The sequence below is a fragment of the Hyla sarda genome, chromosome 12 (assembly GCF_029499605.1).
Source record: "Hyla sarda isolate aHylSar1 chromosome 12, aHylSar1.hap1, whole genome shotgun sequence".
Lineage (NCBI taxonomy): Eukaryota > Metazoa > Chordata > Amphibia > Anura > Hylidae > Hyla > Hyla sarda.
This window is the reverse complement of record NC_079200.1, coordinates 25,521,706-25,549,513: the sequence shown is the minus strand read 5'-3', so window position 1 is coordinate 25,549,513 and position 27,808 is coordinate 25,521,706. Positions and strand designations below refer to the sequence as shown.

Sequence of the window (27,808 nt, the reverse complement as noted above, 5' to 3'; positions counted from 1 at the left end):
ATCAAGCAAGCGCAATCCGCAAATCAGCATAACGTTATTCAATTCATCTAGGCCAAAGCCTGAAAGAACCAGCAGCCACTAAAACTGTGACTTATCAAGCTCAACCTATCAAATCCTGTGTGACTACTATACAGCATCAATCTTATAATTAGTAGCACTGGGGCCTGCATAAAAAAGCTCATCATTTCAAGTCCCAGCAAAACCTGTGAGGAACCTGCATCCCGGTTCTCTCTGAAAGACTGCATAATTGTAAAGACTGTTGCATTTCAGTTAAAGTAAAGTTTTCCAGTTACTTATATCATAAATATACATATTTATATAATTCATATATGTATATAAATATACATATACATAAAATCTGCTGTGGACATTCCGTTTATTATCCCTGTCGTTTGTGGGACGGTTGGCAGCAGGAGCATTACTATTAAGCAAACCCCACCCTGGCGTCACGACAGCCAAGGGTTAATACCACCAGACCCTGTAATACTATTCTAACACCCCTACACTACAAATCCTGAGGACCACCACACAATCTCTGAAGATTCTGTTCATATCATGTTTGGCCCATTTAGCCCCATTTTTTGCCTATATGTAAGAGCTGGCATGCAATGGTCGTGTAAGGTCAGAAGTCGGACTTGTGATCACTGTGCAAGGAGGGTATGGCACAGCAAAGGATACACAAAGTCAGCACATGAGATGGTACATTTGGGCCTCACTGAAAACCTGGACTGGGCAGGAAGGGAATGATAAACCCTACTACCAACCTGCCTGCATTCTATAAATATCAGGCCCAAAAACAGACTTTACCAAAGGTTCCTAGTTATGGTCTGCTAGGGATTTCACACTGTAAAATACTCCTGGATTCCTCATATTTCACCCAGCTTTCCCTGGATGAGATATGTGCTTTGTGAAACCGGGTAGCTACATATGAAAGGTACCTGGAAATATATAGCGATCCCCCGACCACCACTCCTGTCACTGTCCCTCAATGTATATAGCCAAATTTTGCCCTCTGTATTAAAGGGGTACTCCACAGGAAAAAAAAAAAATTTTTTAAATCAACTGGTGCAGAAAGTTAAACAGATTTGTAAATTACAGGTATGCGAGACAGAAAGGGGAGGACACACTAAGAGGCAACTTCACCTGTATACGATGCAGAGTTCAGTCCCGGCGACCTGAGTCAATACCTCCTGCGGGGTGCATGTACTACAGATAAAGTATCAATAAGTAGCACACACCTGCCAGGAAGAAGCACACACCTATGTGCAAAACTGCCAGCATTGCCTCCGAGCGCTATCAACACCCGCCTGTTCTGTGACCCAGCGCCCCGTGATCTGGACCCCAGGACCCATTGACCTCCGCTGAGCGGTGACTGCACATACACTTCTTTGTTACCCTACTAGATTTGTAAATTACTACTATTAAAAAATCTATTAAATTCTATACATTCTATAAAAAAATCCTAATCCTTCCAGTACTTTTCAGCTGCTGTAATTAGAGATGAGCGAACTTACAGTAAATTCGATTCGTCACGAACTTCTCGGCTCGGCAGTTGATGACTTATCCTGCATAAATTAGTTCAGCTTTCAGGTGCTCCGGTGGGCTGGAAAAGGTGGATACATTCCTAGGAAAGAGTCTCCTAGGACTGTATCCACCTTTTACAGCCCACCGGAGCACCTGAAAGCTGAACTAATTTTTACTATACTTTACATTGCACGGATCCCTCAACATACGATGGTTTCAACAAACGATGGTCCATTTGGAACGGATTCCCATCGTATGTTGAGGGAACACTGTATGCTCTTGAGAACTGTAAATGTCTATTAAAAATAATGGACTAGCTTTGATTTATTGCTTAGTTTTCCTTGTATAAATACAGACCAATAGGTTGACCTATGATGTTCACATAACCAGCGTTACAGGACGCAGACCCCTGGGCAGTGGAATATTGTGTCCCGACTAGAAGGGCGTTCCTCCATTTTTGGTGATACAAAAAAAGAGAAGAAGTTGCCTCCATAGTTGGTGTTTAGGAATGCCTCCTAATGAATTGTATTATGTATCTAAGTGATATCATGTGTCCGATTCATAGGACTTTTCAGTTTAATCCAACTTAGCAAAATAGTCAAACGGTTCTTTTAAGAAAACAACTTTAAATCACTTTGTACATTTTTCCTTGCAGAGTAAACATACATGCCGGGTCAGTAATCTGAGCTTGTCTTACATGGTCAGACGATGACTGCGCTCAGTATACAAAGGGACTTTTACCTCTTGTGAAATAGTGTACTGGTGTATGTGAGAGGTGTAGTCAGAGTGCGGCTGGGATCACTAACTTTTCTAAAAACTTTGCATAGATCTGTAGTACAAACAAATATAAGAAAAGTGCTTCGTTTTCCACATGAGTTCTATCACCTCCTTCTACCTTCCCCCTAAATGCTTTCACTCTTCAAAAACTGCAAAAGGCTACTTTTCAGCTCACTGAGGGATCAGGTTACAGCTTCCCATCGAAGTCTATGGAGAGGGATGTGGAAAGTTAGCAAGAGACAGAGGAGGGAGAGACAAAGAGACTAGTGCAGAGGCCATATTCGAGTTCACGATATTTCGTGAATATATGGACGAATATTCATCCTATGTTCGCGAAATTCGCATATTCGCTGTGTTCGTTCTCTTTTTTTTTTTTCATGAGGAAATTTGTAATGAAATTCGCATTGTGCGCAATTATATCTTTCACCTAAAAGAAGGGATTAGAGATGAGCAAACTAACAGTAAATTCGATTCGTCACGAACTTCTCGGCTCGGCAGTTGATGACTTATCCTGCGTAAATTAGTTCAGCTTTCAGGTGCTCCGGTGGGCTGGAAAAGGTGGATACATTCCTAGGAAAGAGTCTCCTAGGACTGTATCCACCTTTTCCAGCCCACCGGAGCACCTGAAAGCTGAACTAATTTATGCAGGAAAAGGCATCAACTGCCGAGCCGAGAAGTTCGTGACGAATCGAATTTACTGTAAGTTCGCTCATCTCTAGAAGGGATCAGTGTCCAGTATGGAAGTGCCGATATTCGCATAAATATTCGCATAAATTCCCATTAAAAAAGATACATAAATATTTGTCATTACGAATATATATCACTATATTCTAAATATTCCCGAAATCGCAAAGTGCCGATATTCGTGGTAAAAATTTGCATTTCGAATATTTGCGCTCAACACTAAAACTAGTGTTTTAGATGAAATATGTCACATGCAAGTAATATAATGGCCAGATATAGTGCTATTTTTCATGTTCTCACATGGTAGCTTATCGTGAAAAGTTTGTTGAATAGGCGATGACTATTTAATGGGTTATATAAATAAAGTAATAAAAAATAATAAACCCCAACGACAAATGATCTGCCACATATTCACTTATTTTGTCCTCTGCTGGGGCGCATGGGCCCTGTATGGCAAAGCTCTGTTACGGTATATAAACAATTACCCCAAAGTCGCAACGCCGGGCGAAGCAAAAACTCTATATACAATTGTTAAACTTAAAGAGGTACCCCATTGCTCAGCGTTTGGAACAAACTGTTCTGAAAGCTGGAGCTTGTGACGCCATAGCCCGTCCCCTCATGACGTCACGCCCCGCACCCTCAATGCAAGTCTATGGGAGGGGGCGTGACAGCCGTCACGCCCCCTCCCATAGACTTGCATTGAGGGGGCGGGGGCATGACATCATGAGTGGGCAGGGCTATGACGTCACGAGTTCCCGGCGCCGGCTCCAGCGTTCGGAAACAGTTTGTTTCAAACGCTGAGCAGCGGAGTACCCCTTTAACTTTTATTGTACATAAAATAAGAGTGAATTGAAGTGCTTAAAGGTGCTATTAAAATCCCACGTCACTGCGCCTTTAATGGACTTTGGAGTAATGTGTCATTACGAATTGCTACCAAAAAGCAATGTATCCTGATCTAAATGAAACGAAATGGTACCAAATCTCACAGAAATCATTATGGAAATTACCAGTGTGAAGTAAGTCTTTCCTCAAAAGGTGCTCGGAGCAAAAGTGCCAAAGAAAGACGCTAGAGATGAGCGAACTTACAGTAAATTCGATTCGTCACGAACTTCTCGGCTCGGCAGTTGATATTTATTCTGCATAAATGAGTTCAGCTTTCAGGTGCTCCGGTGGGCTGGAAAAGGGCGATACATTCCTAGGAGACTCTTTCCTAGGAATGTATCCACCTTTTCCAGCCCACCGGAGCACCTGAAAGCTGAACTCATTTATGCAGGAAAAGTCATCAACTGCCGAGCCGAGAAGTTCATGACGAATCGAATTTACTGTAAGTTCGCTCATCTCTAAAAGACGCCATATTGCACTTTTTACAAGGGGAACATCCGACGTTGGACTACCAAAAGAAATCACAGAACAGCTCAGTGGTTAGCACTGTTCCCCTGCAGCACTGGGGTCTTGAGTTTAAAGTAGTACTCCGGTGGAAAACTTTTTTTTTTTTTTTAACAACTGGTGCCAGAAAGTTAAACAAATTTGTAAATTACTTCTATTAAAAAATCTTAATCCTTCCAGTACTTATTAGCTGCTGAATACTACAGAGGAAATTATTTTCTTTTTGGAACACAGCTCTCTTGCTGACATCATGAGCACAGTGCTCTCTGCTGACATCTCTGTCCATTTTAGGAACTGTCCAGAGTAGGAGAAAATCCCATTAGCAAACATATGCTGCTCTGGACAGTTCCTAAAATGGGCAGAGATGTCAGCAGAGAGCCCTGCGCTTGTGATGTCCACAGAGAGCACTGTGTTCCAAAAAGAAAAGAATTTCCTCTGTAGTATTCAGCAGCTGATAAGTACTGGAAGGATTAAGATTTTTTAATAAAAGTAATTTACAAATCTGTTCAACTTTCTGGCAAAAGTTTTCCACCGGAGTACCCCTTTAAATCAGACCAAGGAAAACATCTGCAATGAGTTTGTATGTTCTCTCCGTGTTTTTGTGGGTTTCCCTCAGGTCCTCTGGTTTTCTTTCACACTCCAAAATATACGGTGAATTTAGATTGTGAGCCCCAATGGGCACAGGGACCAATTTAAGTGATGACAAGCTCTGTACAGCGCTATGAAATATGCCGGTGCTATATAAATAAAGGAATTATTATTATTAACTATTCTGCGATTGATAATAAATGCTGCGAGGCTTCTTGCATATGGCAGGATAGTTCCATGAATGAGCCAATGGGCTGTATATTGACAGCCAAGAATTGGATTGAAACGTTTAATAATGGTTTCCTGATCCCATTGGACAGGATCTTGTAACGGAGCTGGATGTGGATCCTCTAACCTGTGTGGCTGATGACTCGGACCGTATCGGGGAGCGGAGTCTGAGGTGCCGCTGGTCTTCCCCAGACCCCGCTGCAAGGCAGGATGAGCTTGCTGCAGCAGGTGACACCCAGGTCGCTACCTCCAACACGGCTCGACCACACAGGTAGCTGGGCAATGCCAGGTACCAAAGGATAAGGCAGTAGCGCAGTCAAACGTAGCAGAAGGTCAAGGCAGGTGGCAAAGGTGCGGAGTCTAATAGCACAACGGAAGGTCTGGATACACGGAAAAGGCTAACAGGCTAAAGGGTCACTTAATCTCAGGCTAGGGGCACTGAAGATCCGTCAGGGAAGTGTGGGAGGTGCAGGGACTTATAATGTAGTGTCGGGTGCAAACAGTAATTATGGGCGTACTGGCCCTTTAAATTTCAGAGCTCCGGCACGCACGCCCTAGGAGACGGGGACGTGCGCGCTGGAGCTGAGACACAGGCTGCAGCGGAACATAGTGAGTGACGGGCCAGGATTCGCATGCGTATTCGCAAAGCATTTAGTAGGTTTTTTTTTTGCTTAAAATTGTCGCAAAAAAGTCACATGTGCCAGAATTGGAATTTCTGTGGCAGATGGTTCCTCCATGGAAATTCGGCTGTGTGCACGGTGCAGCAGAATCTTATGGAAAACTATTTAGCTGTGTGAACAAGGCATAATACGGACTTTCCATTAACATTCCCCGTCCATTTGGTTACCATACCCAAATAATGCCATGTCCAAGAACATTTAGTTTAGATCCACACTGGATTTTTCTGCTCCAATCTCCCACTGATTTCACAACCGATCTCCTGTAAATCTGCAACAAAATGCTGTAAAGCCGTAAAGCTCTGTTCACACAACGGGATTTCCAAGCGGAATCTGTTGGAAAAATGCAGCAATTTACTGCACATTGTGCTGAATGGGGATTTTGCTGTCCCAAACGGCGGAATTTCTGCTATGTAAATTGTAGATTCTACAAAAACATTGAACCTGACAATAGTTTTTGCGGAATAAAGTGTAGAGCCCCCAATGTATTACATTTTGGCCAGGGTCTGTGTGTTGAACGCACAGAAATTCCACATAAATTCCGCACACATTCCGCACAATATCCGGGCCAGCTTTGCAGAACGAAATTTGAGTGGTCTAAGGGTATGTTCACACTGCGGAATCTCCGCTCACTGAATTCAGCGAACGGAGATTCCGTCAGGTGGCCGCCGCCCAAACTACTTCGGGAGTAGGACCGCGCGGCACTGCGCTGTCACCATTGACGGCTATGCAGTGCTCACGGACCTCCGCGCAAGGAATGAACAGGTTCTTTCTCTGTGCGGAACAATTTCAGCGGCAGAATTGTCCACCGCTGAAATTCCAAAGTGTGAACGGGTCTCGCAATGACGGTAATGTTCACTTTGCGGAATTCCACAGTGCGAACACTCCCTTAGGGATCGAATCTACAATGAAAGATAATGGCCCTCATTTATTATTCTAAACCCGACTTGTTTTGTCGGGTTTTTTTGGCGCATCATTGTCTGTCGCAGACATCGTGTGCCAGTCTGCGACACAATGCAACATTTTTTCCCGACGGACCCGATGTGGATTCTCCCAAACCCGAAAAAGGGGCGTAACCCGACATTTCTGAGTGTTACGCCAAGCACTCCGGGTCCCCGCTCCTCCCCGGAGCGCTCGCGGCGTTCACCTTCTCGCATCGCCCCGGTCAGACCCGCTGACCGCGAGCGCTGCATTAATGTCACCGGTGGGGATGCGACCCACGTAGCGAGACGTGCCCGCTCGCGGCTCGCATCCCAGTCTCCTTACCCGTCCTGTTCCCTGACGGCTCAGTCCCGGCGCGCGTGGCCCTGCTCCCTAGGGCACGCGCGCGCTGGCTCTCTGCGATTTAAAGGGCCAGTGTGCCACTGATTGGCGCCTGGTCCAATTAGTGCTCACACCTGTGTCCATGCCTATAATACCTCACTTCCCCTTCCCAGCATCGCCGGATCTTGTTGCCTTGTGCCAGTGAAAGCGTTTCCTTGTATGTCCCTAGCCAGTGTTCCAGACCCTCTGCCGTTGCCCCTGACTACGACCCTTGCTGCCTGCCCTGACCTTCTGCTACGTCCGACCTTGCTCTTGCCTAATCCCTTGTACCGCGCCTGTCTCAGCTGTCAGTTGGGGTTGAGTCGCTATCGGGTGGAACGACCTGGGGGTTACCTGCCGCAGCAAGTCCATCCCGCTTTGCGGCGGGCTCTGGTGAAAACCAGTAACCCCTTAGACTCCGTTCCCCTGGTACGGCCCACGTCATCACCCCACTGACACAGAGGATCCACCACCAGTATCCTCACAGTATCTGGATCCTGACACTGAGCTTTCCCACATATTTATTAAGGTTTCCAACCCGAATTTGTTGAATTGTTGTGGATTTTTTCCTGACAACTCAGAGGAGTTGGAAACCAAAACCAACAAAACCCACGTGCGACAAACAGGATGCGACATAATAATAAATACCAGGGGAAAAAAGCAGTCGGGTAAGAAAGCAACATAGACTTACAACCTGATTTTCTAAGTAAACGAGGGCCTATATGCACAGGGTTTTTAGTCCATATTTTTAGCCAGCTTCTTTCTGCCAGCTTTACATGGTCATACTTCGGATGCATATGTGTCTCTATTCCACCCATGTGAAGCTGGTCTTGGCTAGCTTTTTTTTTTTTTTTTGGGGGGGGGGGGGGGGGGTTGCCTTTTTGCACTCTTTTTATTTTATTTATTTTATGTTTTTCTAATGCAGACATTTTTCCAGCCAAAACAGCCCAAAGTGTGGGGAAAAACATTCCATTTAGAAGATGTTTTTGAGTAAATGTCAGAAAAAAAAGACCTTGCACTTAGTTTTATGGCTATAAAACTTTACAGAAAGGAAAATTCCAGCTGTTGAGTTCAGTGGAACTTAATAATAAAATGGCGTTTTTGTTTTTTTTTACTGTTTTTGAGCCATGCATTTTTACAGTCTATGGATGAGTTTTATAACATTTCCTCCTCTTGCCTCCACCTGGAATCCACTATGGATTTTACCCGCACAAATCCAAAGGTAAAATCTACAGAATTTCCACCACGTGTCCATGTAGCCTGATAGCTACAATCGACGATGTCTAAATTAAAGTCTTGTTGTCCATGGTTGTGTGGTGCCTTGGGGGGGTGTATGGCAGTTGGGGTTTTGCTGTGCGGTATATCAAGGGTGTAATTAACTCTTGTCAGTCGTGACGCCAGGGTGAGGGTTAATACTGTGATGCTTGGCCTATCGCCACCCTTCCCAAGAGCGATAGGGAGATGTAGAATAAATGCAATGTCCACAACCAGAGCTTTGCTGAAAACTTGCAGAAACTTTACTGAAGGTTTTCTGTAACATGCGAATACAGGAACAGTCTTTATAACAGAGTCTATGTACAGCTTAGCTGAAATTGACGTATGGTTGGGACTTAAGTAAGTTCTTTAGCTTAGTAGGATGCGCAGATCCGATGGATTTAGGGTTATGTTTAGGTCCAGGGTCCTTGCTAGAAGTAGTGGGGAAGTTTATAAGGACTCACTGTTTAGCTTCAGGCCGAGGCCGGCAGGCTTTGGCCTAGTATTTGTCGTTGAAAGTTGCGCAAATCTTGACTCTCCAACGATCCGGAACCCAAGAGAGAGACTATTGGCTGCAGCTCCCTTATATGGGCAGGGGCTGGCCATTTTAGGATTGGTCCACACCATCTGTCAATCAGCTTTACAAAGTATTATGGGTAATTACCTGACCCATGAACCTCTAAAGGTCCTTTTACCTGTAACCCGAGTCACATGACCTAAGGTCCTGCGACGCTATGCAGGTAAGCATACATATTATATACAGCATTTACATATAATTTAGCAGAATATTAACTATATGAGGGGTGACTAGGGGATGACTAAAGAAGCGGACCCCCACAGTTCCTAGGAACTCTGACTTTGGGGACCCCTAACCAAGGTACTGTATGAAATACGGTACCGGGACACCACAGTTGCTATGTGATTGGTTGCTATGGGAAACAAGGCCTTAAGTAAGGCTGCGCTAAATCTGCTGTGAGAACCCGATAAAGCGGTGTGTCATCATCATTTTGTATCAATATGAAATATAAAGTTTACCTATGACACATGGAATCCTCTGTAATCCTCATATACTCTCACGTATTCACATGGTATTAATTCTCTATGTTTACTTATTATTTCCAAGGGTGTGGAATAAGATGAGTATTCATTGTACTGTGAAACCCTTATCCAGGGTCAATGCCCATCTATTTGCCTTTACAGAGGAATCTGTGGGCAGAACTGGTTTGCACAATGGCCAGGCATTGATCAGCGGGTATTGCTAATTCTGTAACACTTAGCTTGGCCTTTGTAGGGACGTAAAGTCCTTTGACACGGGGCAAAAATGAGCTGAATGAGCATCCTTAGGCATCCTCCTTCCTCATAACTGGCTTATGTAAAAGGGCCAGCGATCAGCCATCGAGTGAGCAAACAGTGTGGTGACCCAGTACAGAATATAACATCCTGCCCGACCTGTGTGGCAGATGTTGCCTTGAGTGTCCGTCTTGGACCTACACAAGACAGAAATCTATATACCTCAATATTGTACAGTGATCCCTCAACTTAGAATGGCCTCAACATACAATAGTTTCAACATACAATGGTCTTTTCTGGACCATTGTAACTTGAAACCAGACTCAACATACAATGCTATGGAATCTGCGAAACGTGTCAATGACTGGAAGAACCGACCAATCAGAGTGGATATTTCACTGGTAAAACCCCTGTATTCCTAAAGTGCATGCACTGACTGGCTGTCTGGTAGCGCCCCCTACAGTACAGGGCGGTACAGTCATATAGTCACTAAAGTCAAACGTGGGTTGCCATACAGCAGGACAGTCATACACAGCACAATCAACTATAAGTCCCAGCAAGCCGATAAGCTTCCAAGGTTCATCTTGCACCTTTCTTTATACCAATCTGAGCTGTAACGGATTTTATCATCTATTTTGCCTCAGTAAAGTCAGTTTTTCCATAACCTTGCGTCGGAGTACTTATTGCCCCGTGCCTGGCCAAGAAGAAGCTGGCTCAACCTCAGGTGGTGTATAGGTTAACCACGCTCTGGCATCACGGAAAGGTTAATTGCACATTACCCTCACCTGACACCACAACAGGAGGCCACGCAAATGATCCTGTCATTGTTTGTGCAGCTGGGCCGTCAACTGATGGGCCTCAAATGAGTGGTGAAACTGGCGCTTGTCATTGTGTAGCTCTCAACCCTAATTTATAGGGGATGGAGAGGTAGCAGTCGCTTCCAGGCCCATGCACCAGAGAAAGGCTCAATTTTTCTTTTACCACAGAAGAAGACGACACTAGAAATTTCACATGGTAAGGGGGCCCTGGTTCAGATTTTTTATTGAAAATATCAGCCCAGCACTATGACCATTATGGGTGTGGTGAGGGTGTGATGAGGGCAGATGTTATTACCCTAGGGGCAGATGGCATTAACCCCTTGTATTTGTGATACCAGAGTGTGGCTTTACCTCTACACCACTTGAAGGAATGGCAGCTGGATCCTGGGCTAGGCGCAGGGGGCAAATAATGACTCCGATGCCAAGTTACAGAACAACGACAGCTTTACTGAGGCAGACAGAGGGAATAGTCTTTACAGCTCAGTTGGGCCCAAGGATGTGACCAGTGACTTCAGAGACTTTAGAGCTCACTGGGACTTGTAGTGGACTTGGATTAATTGCTGCAGACCCAGGCTGACTTTATACAGACTGATCTTGACTGACTTGACTAGGACTGACTAGACAGACTTCACCCCATATGTAGCTTACCAGGTTTTGACTTTCACCTGTGGGGCACCGGATTAGTAGAAGCGTGGCTGCGTGGTCGGCCTTGGGTCTCCTCAGGACACCAGACACTCTCTCAGGTCTTGACTGTTCCTCAGCATGCTCTAAACTGACACTAGAACTCCCTAGCTAGCTCCTCCCAGGGTTTATATAGGGGAGACTGTGGAGGGGTCCTATAGGTCAGTCTATAAGTCACCTGATCACTGGTACAACACTTGGTAACAGTATTTAAAGGTGTGGTAACTGCCTTGGGGTGTAGCGTAGTTGGGGTGTTGCTTCGGTATATGAGGGGTTAATTTAACCCCTGTCACTCGTGACGCCAGGGTGAGGGTTAATACGCTGAGGTAAATCTTCGGCCTATCGCCACCCTTCCCAGAAACGATAGGTGCGTGCTTAAATGAATGAAGGTCCACAATAGAGATGAACTTGTGTAAACTTTACTGAGGTACTTGCGGTACATCCAATTAACAGCAACAGTGTTAGCAATGCAGTCTCTATACAGCACGGCAGTGATTGACAGATGCTGAGGACCATTGACTTATCCAAAGGACTAGTAGAATTAGAATTGATGCGGAGATCCGTCAGGATTTAGGGGTCTGTTTAGGTCCGGTGATCTTGCAGACTTAAAGGAGTACTCCAGGATAAGAAAACCGACTGCTGGGGCCCCCGTGATCTCCTGTACGAGGCTCTCGGCTCTTTGCCGAAATAGCTCACTTTGACCACCGCATCCGACACGCCCCCTCAATACATTTCTATGGCAGAGGCTGCTGAGTGCAGCGCTCCGGCTCTCCCATAGAGATGTATTGAGGGGGCGTGTCGGCTGCGTGTCATGCGGTGGTCAGACACAGTCCCTGGCCGCTGACTGTCGGGGCCCCATATGGGAGATCGCGGGGGCCCCAGCAGTCAGACCCCCTGCGATCTGAAACTTATCCCCTATCCTTAGGATAGGAGGATACGTTTTCTTATCCCGGAGTACTCCTTTAACAGGGATTTAGATAACTCACAGTTTAGTAAGATGGCCGTTGCCTCAAGGCTTTGGCCTAGTCACTGCTGATGACAGCTGCGCAGATCCTCCTCCATCAGCAGCCCAGGAGGAAAGAGAGAGAGTAATGGCCGCCACTCCCTTAGATGGGCAGGGCCGTTTTGGATTGGTTCGTGTCAGCTGTCACTCACCGTTACAATGCATGGTGGCCGATCACCTGACTTCCTCCAAAGGTCCTTGAACCATAAACCATAGAGTTTTGGAACGCATCACATGACCCGCAGGTCCTGCGACACTACAACAAGGTAAGTACACTTTATTTACATATTTACACATTGAATTTGAATAATTTTAGCTATTAAAAGGGTGACAAGGGGCTAACTATTGATGAGGACCCCACCGGTAGCTAGGGACTCTGACTTTGGGGACCTCACCGCAAGGTAACAGATGCAATCCGGTACTGGGACACCACAAAGGCACATAACAGTATAAAGACATTATAATACATAACACAAGGTATAATTAACCATTTACATTACATAGATTAAAGAGGGACTCAGGGGACACCGCAATAGAGTCCGCTTTACAGGACAGCAAGGGTACAGGGGTGAAACTCCTGTACTGGGCCACCACATATGCCAAATGCAGCAATCTGTGGTGCCCTGTGTGTTCTGATTCCATTCTATCATAGATAGCTTCAACTTTTTCAGCAGTTTGCTCTACAGCAGCTCTACTAGGGAATTGGACCAGATGGACTAGTCTTCATTTCATACACACATCAGTGGGCACAAGTTCCCGGTGACCGGTTGTCCTTTCTTGGACAACGTTTAGTAGATACTAACCAATGCATACCGGGAACACCCCAAAAGACATTCTGAAAGTGCTCTGACACGGTCCTGTCACTGTGGTGGCCCAGAGCAGGTTGTACCGGCTGTTGCTACTCTAAGCTGGACTGTAGTGGCTGCAGTCCTGTAAAGTTTGCTGAGTCCTATCACTATTTGGCCCTCAACAAGTCATTTTCTGCTTCCACCATCAACTTCAAGAATGGACCTAACTGGCACCACCGTCACAGTGTTATTTCCTTCATCTTGGGATTGGTATAAAAGCATACAGGTATACAGAGATCAGACAAGACTTTGGACCCTGCACCTAGTCATGTCTATTGTATAATACATGGAAACATACAATGGAGAAAGAGGAAATATGTAGCAGAACACGAATATGCAAACACAAAACCTTCCTGGTACATGAAGAGCGGCTACAATTATCCGGCCGATGTGTTGACCTATTTATCTGCATAGACATGACAAGAGGAAGAAGGGATTGATGACAAGAAATAAGGGATCATGTGTGGTGAGCCAGGGGAGACTGTAGAGGGTTGGAATGATGGAGGTAGTAGTCCCCGATGTCACATGGCTAAGAGATGCAATTCAATGTCCCTCTATGAACCCCACAATGGCCTTTTTCAATTTAAGCTGATTACTTACGCAAAGCCCAGAAATGAGACTTTATGAGGGCTTTATGAAACAACTTTAACTTTTCTTAAAGGGGTACTCTATTAAAAAATCGTAATTTTTCCAGTACTTAGCTGCTGAATACTACAGAGGAAATTATTTTCTTTTTGGAACACAGAGCTCTCTGCTGACATCAAAAACACAGTGCTCTCTGCTGACATCATGACCACAGTGCTCTCTGCTGACATCATGACCACAGTGCTCTCTGCTGACATCACGAGCACAGTGCTCTCTGCTGACATCATGACCACAGTGCTCTCTGCTGACATCATGACCACAGTGCTCTCTGCTGACATCACGAGCACAGTGCTCTCTGCTGACATCATGACCACAGTGCTCTCTGCTGACATCTCTGTCCACTTTAAAAGGGGTTCTCCACCATTAGGTGATTTTAGTAGGTACCTGGCAGACAGTAATGGACATGCTTAGGAAGGATCTGCGCTTGTTTTGGGGCTAAATGGCTATGTTGTGAGATTACCATAAAACTGTGGCTAGCTGTTTGAACTGGTATTTCCTGTTTGACTTTTCTTTTTTTGACTACAAATCCCACAATTCCATCTTCCTCCCTCCCACACATCAGCCACCCCACCCATTGAAACATAGATGAGCTGCATCCATTCAAAAGATCTGTGGTTTTCAATCAGGGTGCCTACAGCTGTTGCATTAGTTGCAGATTGATCTCTCTCCCACCAAGCGATCGCTCCACCCATTGAAGCAGACAGGCTCCCTGTCATCAGCTGACTAGTGATGTCAGGTCTCGGCCGCATTGCAAGCTAGGAAAAATCTGAGACAACAGTCATTTTGTATGCTGGTAAAAATAAATATTTGAGTGAAAATCACATAAGAATTGTGAGAAAACCGTCACACACACGTACAGACACTATATTATGGACTACACTAACTTTACAGCCCCTGTAGCATAGTCAAATAAAAAAAAAAAACTGGAATACCCCTTTAAGAACTGTCCAGAGTAGGAGAAAATCCCCATAGCAAACATATGCTACTGTAGACAGTTCCTAAAATAAACAGAGATGTCAGCAGAGAGTACTGTGGTCATGATGTCAGCAGAGAGCTCTGTGTTCCAAAAAGAAAATAATTTCCTATGTAGTATTCAGCAGCTAATAAGTATTTGAAGGATTAAGATTTTTTTAATAGAAGTCATTTACAAATCTGTTTAACTTTCTGGCACCAGTTGATTAAAAAAAAAAATATAAAGTTTTCAACCGGAGTACTCCTTTAAATAAAGTGTTTCACAAAGCCCTGTTTTTTTTTGTTTTTTTTAGAAGTCTCATTCCTGGGCTTTGTGTAAGTAAATAGCTTAAATTGAAAAAGGACACTGTGGGGTTCATAGAAGTAATTTACAAATCTGTTTAACTTTCCGGCACCAGTTGTTACTGGCTAAAGTTGTACTACATGAAGTTGTACTTTTCCAAACTACATTACAAGTGTCTGCACTGTACTGACCTGCACCAAGAGTTAAAGGGGTACTTCTCTGCCCCAGCATTCGGAGCATTTTGTTCCAAATGCTGGGTGCGTGCTGCGGTGGTCGTGACGTCACAGCCAAGCCCTTTGTGACATCACAACACACCCCCTTAATGCAAGTCTATGGGAGGGGCGTGCATAGACTTGCATTGAAGGGGCGTGGCTGTGACGTCATGTCCCCCGCAGTCTGCAACCAGCGTTCGGAACATAATGTTCCGAATGCTGGGGCAGAGAAGTACCCCTTTAACTCCTGGTGCAGGTCAGTACAGTGAAGACACTTGTAATGTAGTTTGGAAAAGTACAACTTGATGTAGTAGTGGGGGGGGGGGGGGTGAACCATGGGTAAAGAGACAGTAGAACACCACTCCACTTACTTTTGTAGCAAACTGTGACACAACACTCAAAAAAAGTGTATCCAGGTGAACTTTTTTGACTTAACAGGTGGCCACTGGTCCAACCAGAGGCAAAATGAGGCCCAGTGTGAAGACAACAAGGCCCTTGTGCATGTTAACCTGGACTTTTGGGTTAGCCACAGTCTTGACCTGATTGAAGAGAGAACTAGTGACAACGTAACCAATTTGTAAGAGGTATGCCAGACATTAGCTGTACCTAAGCTCACAAACTTGTAGTTTCCTTAGGAGAAGAGGAGCTGAGGAACTAGGGCTAGACTGACTAAAAGAAGGTAAAAAAAAAAAAAAAAGTTCCCTCTCTTCTCTCAGGCTAGGAAGGGTGAATATTGTATACTCCTACAACTTATGGCTAGGAGTCTTACATGTGACTAAATTCTTGCTTCTGCTGTACATGAAATGCAATTCAATATACAATTATAAACTCTCTGCATGCTGTAGTACTTTAGAAATTTGGTTACTTAGGCCTTTATTAGCTGAAATACCCATTTAACTGTCCAGCAAACCCTCTAATATCTATGTCACCTCTAAAGATATCCCCATCTAAATCAGAACACACAGATTTTATGGATGGGTTCCACTACTAAGGACCCTTCCGTATGAGCCAGAACAGAGTCTATCTATTAGATTGTCTCCTGCTCTCTAGTGTTGAGCGCGAATATTAGAAATGCAAATTTTTACCGCGAATATCGTCACTTCGGGATTCCGTGAATATTTAGAATATATCGCTATATATTCGTAATGACGACTATTTGATGTAGACAACAATGATGTCTAAAGTGATCATCCCTCCCTGCGTCCAAAGAAGGCTCCAATATTATTAACTGTGTGAGTCGGTGTGGAGCGCGAATATTTCCTATATGCGAATATGCAAATATTCGCGAATATCGGCACTTCCAGAGGACACTGATACCTCCCTTCTTTTAAAGGAGTAGTCCAGTGGTGAACAAGTGGTGAGCAACTTATCCCCTATCCTAAGGATAGGGGATAGTTGCAGATTGCGGGGTGTCCGACTACTGAGGCCCCCCGCGATCTCCTGTAAGGGGCCCCGACAGCCCGCGTGAAGGGGGCGTGTCGACCACCACACGAAGTGGCGGCCGACATGCCCCCTCAATACAACTCTATGGCAGAGCCGGAGCGCTGCCTTCGGCAATCCCTGGCTCTGCCATAGAGATGTATTGAGGGGGCGTGTCTGCCGCCGCTTCGTGCGGTGGTCGACACCCGCTATCTGGCCGGAGAGTCTGGCCCCCGTACAGAGAGATCGCGGGAGGCCCAGCAGTCGAACCCCCCGCGATCTCAAACTTATCCCCTAAGTTTTTCACCACTAGACTACCCTTTTAATAGTGTAGGAAATAGTGTTAGTTAGTTGAAAGATATTATCGTGCAAGTGCACAATACGAATTTCATTACGATTTTTGCATGGAAAAAAAAAGTGAACGAACATAGCGAATATGCGAGTTTTGCGAACATAGGATGAATATTCGTCCATATATTTGCGATATATCGCGAATTCGAATATGGCCCCTGCCGCTCATCAACTGGTGCCAGAAAGTCAAACAGATTTGCAAATTACTTCTATTAAAAAATCTTAATCCTTCCAGTACTTATTAGCTGCTGAATACAACAGAGGAAATGATAATGATTTTCTTTTTGGAACACAGAGCTCTCTGCTGACATCATGACCACAGTGCTCTCTGCTGACATCTCTGTCCATTTTAGGAACTGTCCAGAGTAATCCCCATAGCAAACATATGCTACTCTGGACAGTTCCTAAAATGGACAGAGATGTCAGCAGAGAGCACTGTGATCATGATGTCAGCAGAGAGCTCTGTGTTCCAAAAAGAAGACCATTTCAGTATTCAGCAGCTATTAAGTACTGGAAGGATTAAGATTTTTTAATAGAAGTAATTTACAAATCTGTTTGACTTTCTGGCACCAGTTGATTTAAAGAAAAAAGTTTTCCACGGGAGTACCCCTTTAAAGAAGCCGGCGCCAATCGTCTGATCACCATTCCAGCTTCAGTTTTACAAGGGATCGTTTTGGTGGGATAGCCTCTTTAAATGTCACATTAGGGTCACATTTCGACTCTATTTGACTCTGCCATTTTCGTCCGTCATTTTCTCACTCCTCGTAACACTGTATAATTCTCAGTATCCCTCTGCTGCACACTGGGGAAAAGTTGAGCAGGAATGAGCAGTCTGTGCTGAACACATGTCCTCCATTCAGAATTTAATTAAAGACCACACACGCTAATACACTGATATTCCGCATGCCGCTGCGTAGCCGACTGATTAATCCACTGAGTTTCTCATGGCCCAGCAGGATTGTTCCCAAATTATATGATGCAAGATTACTTATTGCTCAAGTGATGTCGAGCATAAATCTGGTCTCTTCCAGCTCCTGCACTGGAAAGAACACCAGCCCAACATCATATATTACCAACCCTTCATTGTTAGCACGGAGAAATCCGTCACCTGCGAAAAGGACTGAAATCTGGAACTTGTATTATGTGAAATATCATGTTAAGGTCAGTTTTATATGGCCTTAAAGGGGTTATCCAGGAAAAAAAATGTGTTTTATATATATATATATATATATATATATATATATATATATATATATATATATATATATATATATAAATCAACTGGCTCCAGAAAGTTAAACAGATTTGTAAATTACTTCTATTAAAAAATCTTAATCCTTTCAGTACTTATGAGCTTCTGAAGTTAAGGTTGTTCTTTTTTGTCTAAGTGCTCTCTGATGACACGTATCTCGGGAACCGCCCAGTTTAGAAGAGGTTTGTTATGGGGATTTGCTTCTAAACTGGGAGGTTCCCGAGACACGTGTCATCAAAGAGAATTTAGACAGAAAAGAACAACCTTAACTTCAGAAGCTCATAAGTACTGAAAGGATAAAGATTTTTTAATAGAAGTAATTTACAAATCTGTTTAACTTTCTGGAGCCAGTTGACATATAAAGAAAAGTTTTTTCCTGGATAAGCCCTTTAATATGGCCTTGCTTTTTTTATTTTTTTATTTTTTTTAAATCAACTGGTGCGTAGCATTTAGATATGATTTTTAAAGTACAGGTGTAATTGCAAGCCTTTTTTTTTTCAGGCATTTTTTAAATTGATTTCAATGGGATTTTCAAGTTTTTTTAATTGGTTGCGGACAACTCCCTTTATAGCATTGGCTATAAATTTGTAAATTACTTCTATTAAGAAATCATTACCCTTCCAGTACTTTTTAGCAGCTGTATGCTACAGAGGAATTTCTTTTTTGTCTTGTCCACAGTGCTCTCTGCTGACACCTGATGCCCGTATCAGGAACTGTCCAGAGCAGGAGAAAATCCCCATAGCAAACCTATGCTACTCTGGACAGTTCCTGACACGGACAGAGGTGTCAGCAGAGAGCACTGTGGACAAGACAAAAAAGAAATTCGAAAAGAATTTCCTCTGCAGCATACAGCTGCTAAAAAGTACTGGAAGGGTAAAGATTTTTTTTAATCAAAGTCATTTACAAATATGTTTAACTTTCTGGTACCAGTTGATTTAAAATAAATAAATAAATAAATAAATGTTTTCCACCAAAGTACCCCTTTTAAGTTGTGACATGGCTGTGGGCCCACTGTCCTTGAAGGGGTACTCCGCCCCTAGACATCTTATCCCCTATCCAAAGGATAGGGGATGAGATGTCTGATTGCGGGGGTCCCGCCGCTGGGTGCACCAGACATCTGGTGCACGGAGCGAACTTCACTCCATGCCGGATGACTGGCGATGTGTGGCGGAGGCTCGTGATGTCACAGTCACGCCCTGCTCGTGATGTCACTGCCACGTCCCTCAATGCAAGTCTATGGGAGGGGGCGTGACAAACGCCCCCTCCCATAGACTTGCATTGAGGGGGAGTGGCCGTGGCGTCATGAGCAGGGCAAGGCCGGCGCTGCACCCGACGCTCTAAACGAACACCAGTTGCAGCAGGGAGATCGCGGGGATCCCCAGCGGCAGGACCCCCACGATCAGACATCTTTTTCCTTATTGTTTGTATTGATAGGGGATAAGATGTCTAGGGGCAGAGTACCCCTTTAAGGGTACGTTCACACGTACAGGATCCTGCGCAGATTTGATGCGCAGGATTTGAAACTGCCGATTAGAAGCTGTTCTCAGTCAGATAGTTTACATTGAAATCTGCAGCAGAAAATCCTGCGCATCAAATCTGCGTACGTGTGAACGTACCCTAAAGCATCTGGAGTGACTACATCAAACAGGGAGTTCTGGTATGGTGATATGATTGGTCTTCATGGTTACGTGTACGTTGGTTCATGTTATGTTTACATTGCTCCATGAATGCCCTATATGGATGACATATACATTGGTGCTGGTTACTTTAGCAGTTTATTCACAGGCAAAGGCAATATAAGCTACATTACTAATACCCCCTAGACTGTTGTTGATGACATTGTTCTACCCACACGTTGGAATTACAGTGGGATTGACAGGGTTTCTGTCTGACGGATATTGTTTTCCGTTACTGGGTCATCCCATACTAATAAGACACAGCCCCTTAGATAATACCCTTAAAGGGGTACTCCACTGGAAAACATTTTTTAGAATCCACTGGTGACAGAAAGTTTAACAGATTTGCAAATTACTTCTGTTTTAAAAATCTTAAAGGGTACCTTTCATCCAAAAAAAATTTTGATATATTATAGATTAAAGTATGCAGAATAACTTTACAATTGCATGTTATTAAAAAATATGCTTTTCTATGTAATTTTCCACTTTGAAAAAATGACCACTAGGGGTCTCCCTACCAGTCCTTTTTTTTTTTTTTTTTTTTTTTATAGATTTCAGACTCATGCTGGAGTCCTAAATCTCAGACTGCAGCCGGGACACAGACAAACTCCCTGGCAGGGAGCAGTGCTGAGTTTGTCTGTGTCCCGGCTGCAGTCTGAGATTTAGGACTCCAGCATGAGTCTGAAATCTATTAAAAAAAACAGTACTGGTAGGGAGACCCCTAGTGGTCATTTTTTCAAAGTGGAAAATTAAATAGAAAGAAGCATATTTTTTTTAATAACATGCTATTGGAAAGTTATTCTGCATGCATTAAACTATAATATATCAAAAGCTTTTTTGATGAAAGGTACCCTTTAATTCTTACAGTACTTATCAGCTGCTGTATACTACAGAGGAAGTAATTTTCTTTTTGAATTTCCTTTCTGTCTGACCACAGTGTTCTCTGCTGACACCTCTGTCTATATCAGGAACTGTCCAGAGCAGGAGAGGTTTGCCATGGGGATTTGCTCCTACTCTGGACAGTCCCTGACACGGACAGAGGTGTCAGTAGAGAGCACTGTGGTCAGACATAAAGGAACAACTCAACTTCCTCTGTAGTATGCAGCAGCTGATAAGTACTGGAAGGATTAGGATTTTTTTTTTATAGAAGTTATTTACAAATCTGTATAACTGTCTGGAAACAATTCATTTGAAGAAAAAAAATTACAAAAATAGTTTTCCACTGGAGTACCCCTTTAAACACCATTCCATTTGTCATATACTCCTATGCTCATAATAAGGGGATCCACTGTCCTCGTCTCATCCTGTGATCATAATTACTCATCTACATTGACTTCTAGATGAAAACAGAGCGTAACTATCCATCCTTAGTAATACAAAAGAGTCTACTTGACCTGTGTCTTGGTGTTGACTAAGAGTAGGTTCACACGGGTAAAAATTGAGTGGAATGTCCGCACGGAATATTCCTCACAGACATTCTGCTTCGGCAGAGTCCCATTGATTTCAATGGGATTCTGTGGCACTGATTAGGTGGCAGCATTTATGCACTAGATATCTCTGGTGCGGAAATTTAGATTCCGGCGTCCGCAGAAAGAATAGTCAAGTCTATTCTTTCTCCGGAGTCCACAAGGAAATGCAATGCAGTCTATGAAACGGCACATTGAAGAGCGGTCCTAGCGCCGGCCGGTTAGTCAAATGTGCAGAATGTCCGCACCTGTTTTCGTGCAGACATTCTGCACATTTTATGCCCTTGTGAACATAACCTAAGGTTCAATAGATGTCAGCGGACAGCTATCTCCCTTTACCAAAGGAGGGGTGAGCCGCTGCCAGACAGCTTTGGCGGTGGTTTATCTCTCTGAGAACAAAATGGTCAAGCAGTTGAAATCCAACAGGTCTGACCCTTCTCTCCCCTGATATCATTTGTTGATGAGGGGCGGGGTATAATTAGGCACCTATATGCTTTAGACCAGTTAACAAGTTTGGCTGGGGATATGGGCATCTTACGTCTCGGAACTACAATGGTGAAAATAGGGCAATTACTGATTATTTCACGTAATTGCCCCGAAGCAATTGTCACGAATCACTACAATCCTATCTAAACAACAGACACTTTCGATCCTCAATGTCAGACTGCAGCCAATGCTATAAAGGGGGTCGTCCATACAAAATAAAAAAAAAACGTGAAAATCCCATTGAAATCAATGAAAAAATGCCTGAAAAAAAAGGCTTCCAATTACACCTGTACTTTAAAAATCACATGTAAACACCTCGCTAATTTGCACGCTGTTTTTCCAGGTGGTTCATATACGTGGTTTTTATCATTTTTACCTACAGCAGTGTTTCCCACGCAGGGTGCCTCCAGCTACAGGGTGCAACAGCTGGAGGCACCCCGGTTGGGAAACACTGCCCTACAGATTGAGATGAAACACTGCCCTAAACATTGTGCCTCCAGCTGTTGTAGTTTAGCAACAGCTGGAGGCCCCCCCGGTTGGGAAACACTGCCCTACAGATTGAGATGAAATACTGTCCTACACATTGTGCCTCCAGCTGTTGCAGTTTAGCAACAGCTGGAGGCACCCCGGTTGGGAAACACTGCCCTACAGATTGAGATGAAACACTGTCCTAAACATTGTGCCTCCAGCTGTTGTAGTTTAGCAACAGCTGGAGGCCCCCCGGTTGGGAAACACTGCCCTACAGATTGAGATGAAACACTGCCCTACACATTGTGCCTCCAGCTGTTGTAGTTTAGCAACAGCTGGAGGCACCCCGGTTGGGAAGCACTGCCCTACAGATTGAGACGAAGGCCAAAGGCTGTCCGGGCATGCTGGGAATTGTAGTTTTGCAACAGCTGGAAGCACCCTGGTTGGAAAACACTGATCTACAGATTGAGACAGCTAAAAAAAAAAAAGGCAGATTAGAGCAGAAAATACTTTTTTTTTTTGGCTTGTTGTTAGGTACAGTCGTTGTCTTACCTGTTGTTTGTGCCGGTTGACGGATTGGCACCCCTGGAGTCCAGGTTACAAATCAAGGCGAAATGTATCTTTTTCAGTTATGAGGTAAATAAAAGAAAAAAGTGCTAATGTGTATAGCAATGAAGTACGGGGGTAACTCACCATCTCCACCGCTCTGGGGTCCATTTGGCTGGGGGGCACGGCCACTGAAAACTGGATCTTCTTTCTGCCCTTAGACTCCATCTGGGGGTTAGTCTGTGACAGGCTGGAGTGCAGTCCTGGTGGAGCTCCAGAGCTCATCCTGACGGCCGGTCACTGCTCAGGAGTCTTCTTGTTCTGTGTTCTGAGCTGTTTACCTCCTGTAGTTCTGCTCCTTACCTCTCCCTCCTCCTCACTCTTCCCCCCTCTCAGCCTCCACTCTAGGATATACTGTATACAAGACTATTCCTCGCACTCCTCTAACTCTTCTCACCCCCCCTTTACTTACTCTGTGACCTTGGTGCCTCCCTCCACCCTATACCAGTCTGACTCCCTTCACCCTTACTGGTAACCAGTCTGTGCAGTGTATCTCCTGATCCCGGTAATGTCCTCACTGCTGGAGGATATCCTTGTACAGCTGCCAGGTTGGCTCCTACCTCTAGTCTGACATGTTTGCTCTGTACACTGCACCTTTGTCTATACGTCTCCCTGTCTGTCCAACAGGGACGGGCACAGGAGGACTAGAAAGGGGGCTTGAGCCCCTGCCCTTTTGATTTCACCCCCCCATAAGTGCCCTGGGCAGTCGGGCATCATTATGTGGGCATTTATATAAATAATTATAATAAGTGCCCTTTTTTTTTTTATTCAGTCCCTGTCCCCCAAAATGTCTGTGTACGTCCCTGCTGTCCAATGCTATATACCTCTTCTCCCTGTCATATAGCAAATATCAAGGCTCAGCAGGATACTTATACAGCGGTCCCTCAACATACGATGGTAATCCGTTCCAAATGGACCATCGTTTGTTGAAACCATCGTATGTTGAGGGATCCGTGCAATGTAAAGTATAGGACAGTGGTCTACAACCTGCGGACCTCCAGATGTTGCAAAACTACAACACCCAGCATGCCGTTGGCTGTCCGGGCACGCTGGGAGTTGTAGTTTTGCAACATCTGGAGGTCCTCAGGCTGAAGACCACTGTTAGAGTAAGTTGTACTCACCTGTCCCCGCCGCTCCGGACCGTCAACGCTCATCATGGCTGCCCGGGATGTCGCCGTCCATCGCTGTCGCTGCGTCCCCGGGGTGACCCCGACGCTCCGGTAAGGCCTCTACTTCCCCGGCATCCTCGCTCTCTGTCGCCGCCATCACATCGTTACGCACGCAGCTCCTATTGGATGACGGGACGGCGCGCGTCGTGATGACGACGATGGAGAGCGCCGACGATGCAGGGGATCCTGAAGAGGATGCGCCGGAGCCCCGAGGACAGGTAAGTGATCGTCAGCGGACCACACTGGGCACCGTAAACGGCTATCCGGTGGCAGCTGAAGCAGTCTGCGCTGCAGGATAGCCGTTTATGCGATGGCCCCGACATACAAAAGCATCGTATGTTGATGCTGCCTTCAACATGCGATGGTCGCTGAGAGGCCATGGTATGGGGAAATGATCGTATGTCGGGGCCATCGTAGGTTGGGGGGGTCACTGTATATAAGGAAGGATAAGACATCCGCTGTTGAGGAACTACAAGACCTATCATTGCTTACAGGGCAAAATAGGCAGCCGCCTATAGCGCCTTCTTGATGGGGGGTGCCGCTTTGCCTGCCGCAAGAATGTAAGAAAACCAACATCCGAACCATTCGCTTAGCCAGCAGCATGACGAGGAGGTTTGTTACAATGTGTCACCTCAATAGTAAGGAGATTACATGAGGAGGAGGTTTGTTACAGTGTGTCACCCCAGTAGTAAGGAGATTACATGAGGAGGAGGCTTGTTACAGTGTGTCACCCCAGTAGTAAGGAGATTAAATGAGGAGGAGGTTTGTTACAGTGTGTCACCCCAGTAGTAAGGTGATTACATGAGGAGGAGGTTTGTTACAGTGTGTCACCTCAGTAGTAAGGAGATTAAATGAGGAGGAGGTTTGTTACAGTGTGTCACCCCAGTAGTAAGGTGATTACATGAGGAGGAGGTTTGTTACAGTGTGTCACCCCAGTAGTAAGCTAATTACATGGGGAGGAGGTTTGTTACAGTGTGTCACCCCAGTAGTAAGCTAATTACATGAGGAGGAGGTTTGTTACAGTGTGTCACCCCAGTAGTAAGGAGATTACACGACCACGTGAACAGAGCCCTTCCCTGACAGCCGAAGGCACGATGGGAGTTGTAGTTGGCAACAGCTGGAGAGCCCAAGTTTGGGGAATTCATTTATAACATATCTGTTTTATGCATTGTACAAGGTCATGTCCTATTTTTGCTTATATATATATATATATATATATATATATATATATATATATTTTTTTTTTTTTTTTACTATTGAGTTTTATGGAAGTCAATAGTAAAATGTCCGTCAGTACACACACATATTTTTTATTGGTATTTCTAGCCATTAAAAAATTGCACTTTTTCATTCTAAAACTGCAGAGAAATGGCCTATAGGTTTTTCCTTGATTTTCTTTACAGCATAAAGTACAATCTATAAACATGGTGTGAATATGGACTAGGAGTTAAAGGGGTACTCCAAAGGAAAAAAAGATTTTCAAATTATCTGGTGCCAGAAAGTTATCCAGATTTGTAAATCACTTCTATTAAAAAATCGTAATCTTTCCAGTACTTATCAGCTGCCGTATACTACAGCGGAAGTTGTGTAGTTCTTTCCAGTCTGACCACAGGGCTCTCTGCTGACACCTCTGTCTATTTTAGGAACTGTCCGGAGCAGAAGCAAATCCCCATAGCAAACCTCTCCTGCTCTGGACAGTTCCTGACATGGACAGAGGTGTCAGCAGAGAGCACTGTGGTCAGACTGGAGAGAACTACACAACTTCCTGTGGAGCATACAGCAGCTGATAAGTACTGGAAGGATTAAGATTTTTTTTTTAACAGAATTAATTTACAAATTGTTATAACTTTCTGGCACCAGTTGATTTGAAAATATTTTGTTTTCCACCAGAGTACCCCTTTAAAGCAGTTCTCTGAAATTAAACAAGCAAGAGAAAATGTGATTCTACATGAAACTGCTGTAAAGGTAAACTAAAAGCCATGACTGCTGTTTCCTGCATTCTTGTAGGTCTTAGTGGGTAGTGTTTTCTTATAGTCCCAACAATTGGAAATAGCTACCATGCAGGTCAATTACCAACCCATAAAAGAGCCTTGAAACATGGGTTGGACATTGATTTACAGTAAGTGGCTGTAGATACTGTGTTTACTTCTTGAGGATTCCTAATTTACATACCCGTATCCTTGTACACATCACCACCACCTAATGGTAGCAGCAGTCATCATCAGTTTCGATCACTGATTGTCCCTCTAAATGGCACCAGGAGTCACTTCAGTCACTGGTTGCAACTAGAGCTGGGCGGTATGACCAAATGTTTGTATCGCGGTATTTTTGCAACTTATGGCATTGCAACTCCTGTTTGTTGCGGCCGCCGGTGCTGACACTCTATAGCTGTATCCCTATGCCCGGGCTGCAAAAGGTAAACGAAAGGTAAACAAAAATAAACTTTAACGTATGACCCGATGTTGGCCTTACGCTCTTCCTGGGGACGTGAACGTCGGACAGCCGTCAGCCTATCACCGGCCACAGCGATGTTCCGCCTCGGTCAGTGATAGGCTGAGCGCACTGTCATGTAAGAAGCCGGCTTCTTACATGACAGTGCGCTCAACCGATCACCGGCCGAGGCGAAACATCGCTGCGGCCGGTGATAGGCTGACGGCTGTCCGACGTTCCATTCCCTAGGAAGCTGGTGCGGACCGATGGGGAAGGTGAGTTAAAGTTTATTTTGTTTACCTTTTGCAGCCCGGGCATAGGGATACAGTATAGAGCAGTGCTCTTCAACCTGCGGACCTCCAGATGTTGCAAAACTACAACTCCCAGCATGCCCGGACAGCCGTTGGCTGTCCGGGCATGCTGGGAGTTGTAGTTTTGCAACATCTGGAGGATGAAGACCACTGGTATAGAGTGTCAGCGCCGTATAGAGTGTCACGTATAGAGTGTCACTGGTATAGAGTGTCACTGGTATAGAGTGTCACTGGTATAGAGTGTCACGTATAGAGTGTCACTGGTATAGAGTGTCACGTATAGAGTGTCACTGGTATAGAGTGTCCCTGGTATAGAGTGTCACGTATAGAGTGTCACTGGTATAGAGTGTCACGTATAGAGTGTCACTGGTATAGAGTATCACTGGTATAGAGTGTCACGTATAGAGTGTCACTGGTATAGAGTGTCACGTATAGAGTGTCACTGGTATAGAGTGTCCCTGGTATAGAGTGTCACGTATAGAGTGTCACTGGTATAGAGTTTCACGTATAGAGTGTCACTGGTATAGAGTGTCACTGGTATAGAGTGTCACTGGTATAGAGTGTCACGTATAGAGTATCACTGGTATAGAGTGTCACGTATAGAGTGTCACTGGTATAGAGTGTCACTGGTATAGAGTGTCACGTATAGAGTGTCACTGGTATAGAGTGTCATGTATAGAGTGTCACTGGTATAGAGTGTCACTGGTATAGAGTGTCACGTATAGAGTGTCACTGGTATAGAGTGTCACGTATAGAGTGTCAGTGGGCTAATAATTAATTGGGGGGGGGGGGCAGAACAGCGCTCGCGGGTCACATATGATTAGTTCCCTGATGTGGGGACAGCGTGCTACGGCTGATAATTCATTCATTCCCGAGGGGGAGGGGCCAAACTGGTATTGCGGTATGGGTTAAAATTCATATCGTGCAGGAAAAAAAATTCGATATTCGGTATGAACCGGTATAACCGTCCAGCCCTAGTTGCAAACATTAAATGGCAGCAGT

The 27,808-nt window shown here is 44.7% G+C and overlaps 1 protein-coding gene and 1 long non-coding RNA gene across 4 annotated transcripts in view; one reads left to right on the top strand and one right to left on the bottom strand.

Moving 5' to 3' along the window:
• PPP1R1B (protein phosphatase 1 regulatory inhibitor subunit 1B) overlaps nt 1-23,368 on the bottom strand; it is a 108,872-nt gene extending 85,504 nt beyond the window's left edge. The window contains exon 1 of one of the 2 annotated variants that reach the window (XM_056547502.1): nt 22,984-23,368. In XM_056547502.1, the coding sequence (XP_056403477.1) occupies nt 22,984-23,121 (138 nt within the window). In that variant the 5' untranslated portion in view covers nt 23,122-23,368. The remainder of the gene's footprint in view (nt 1-22,983) is intronic. The other variant, XM_056547501.1, reaches the window with a different exon arrangement.
• The window catches only part of LOC130296204 (uncharacterized), a 185,080-nt gene that overhangs the window by 85,215 nt on the left and 72,057 nt on the right, over nt 1-27,808 (top strand). Inside the window, exon 5 of one of the 2 annotated variants that reach the window (XR_008849157.1) lies at nt 1,099-1,466. The exons of the other annotated variant lie outside the window; for it this stretch is intronic. This is a non-coding gene — a long non-coding RNA (uncharacterized LOC130296204). Of the gene's footprint in view, nt 1-1,098; nt 1,467-27,808 lie in introns of those variants that run through there. 2 annotated transcript variants of the gene reach the window in all.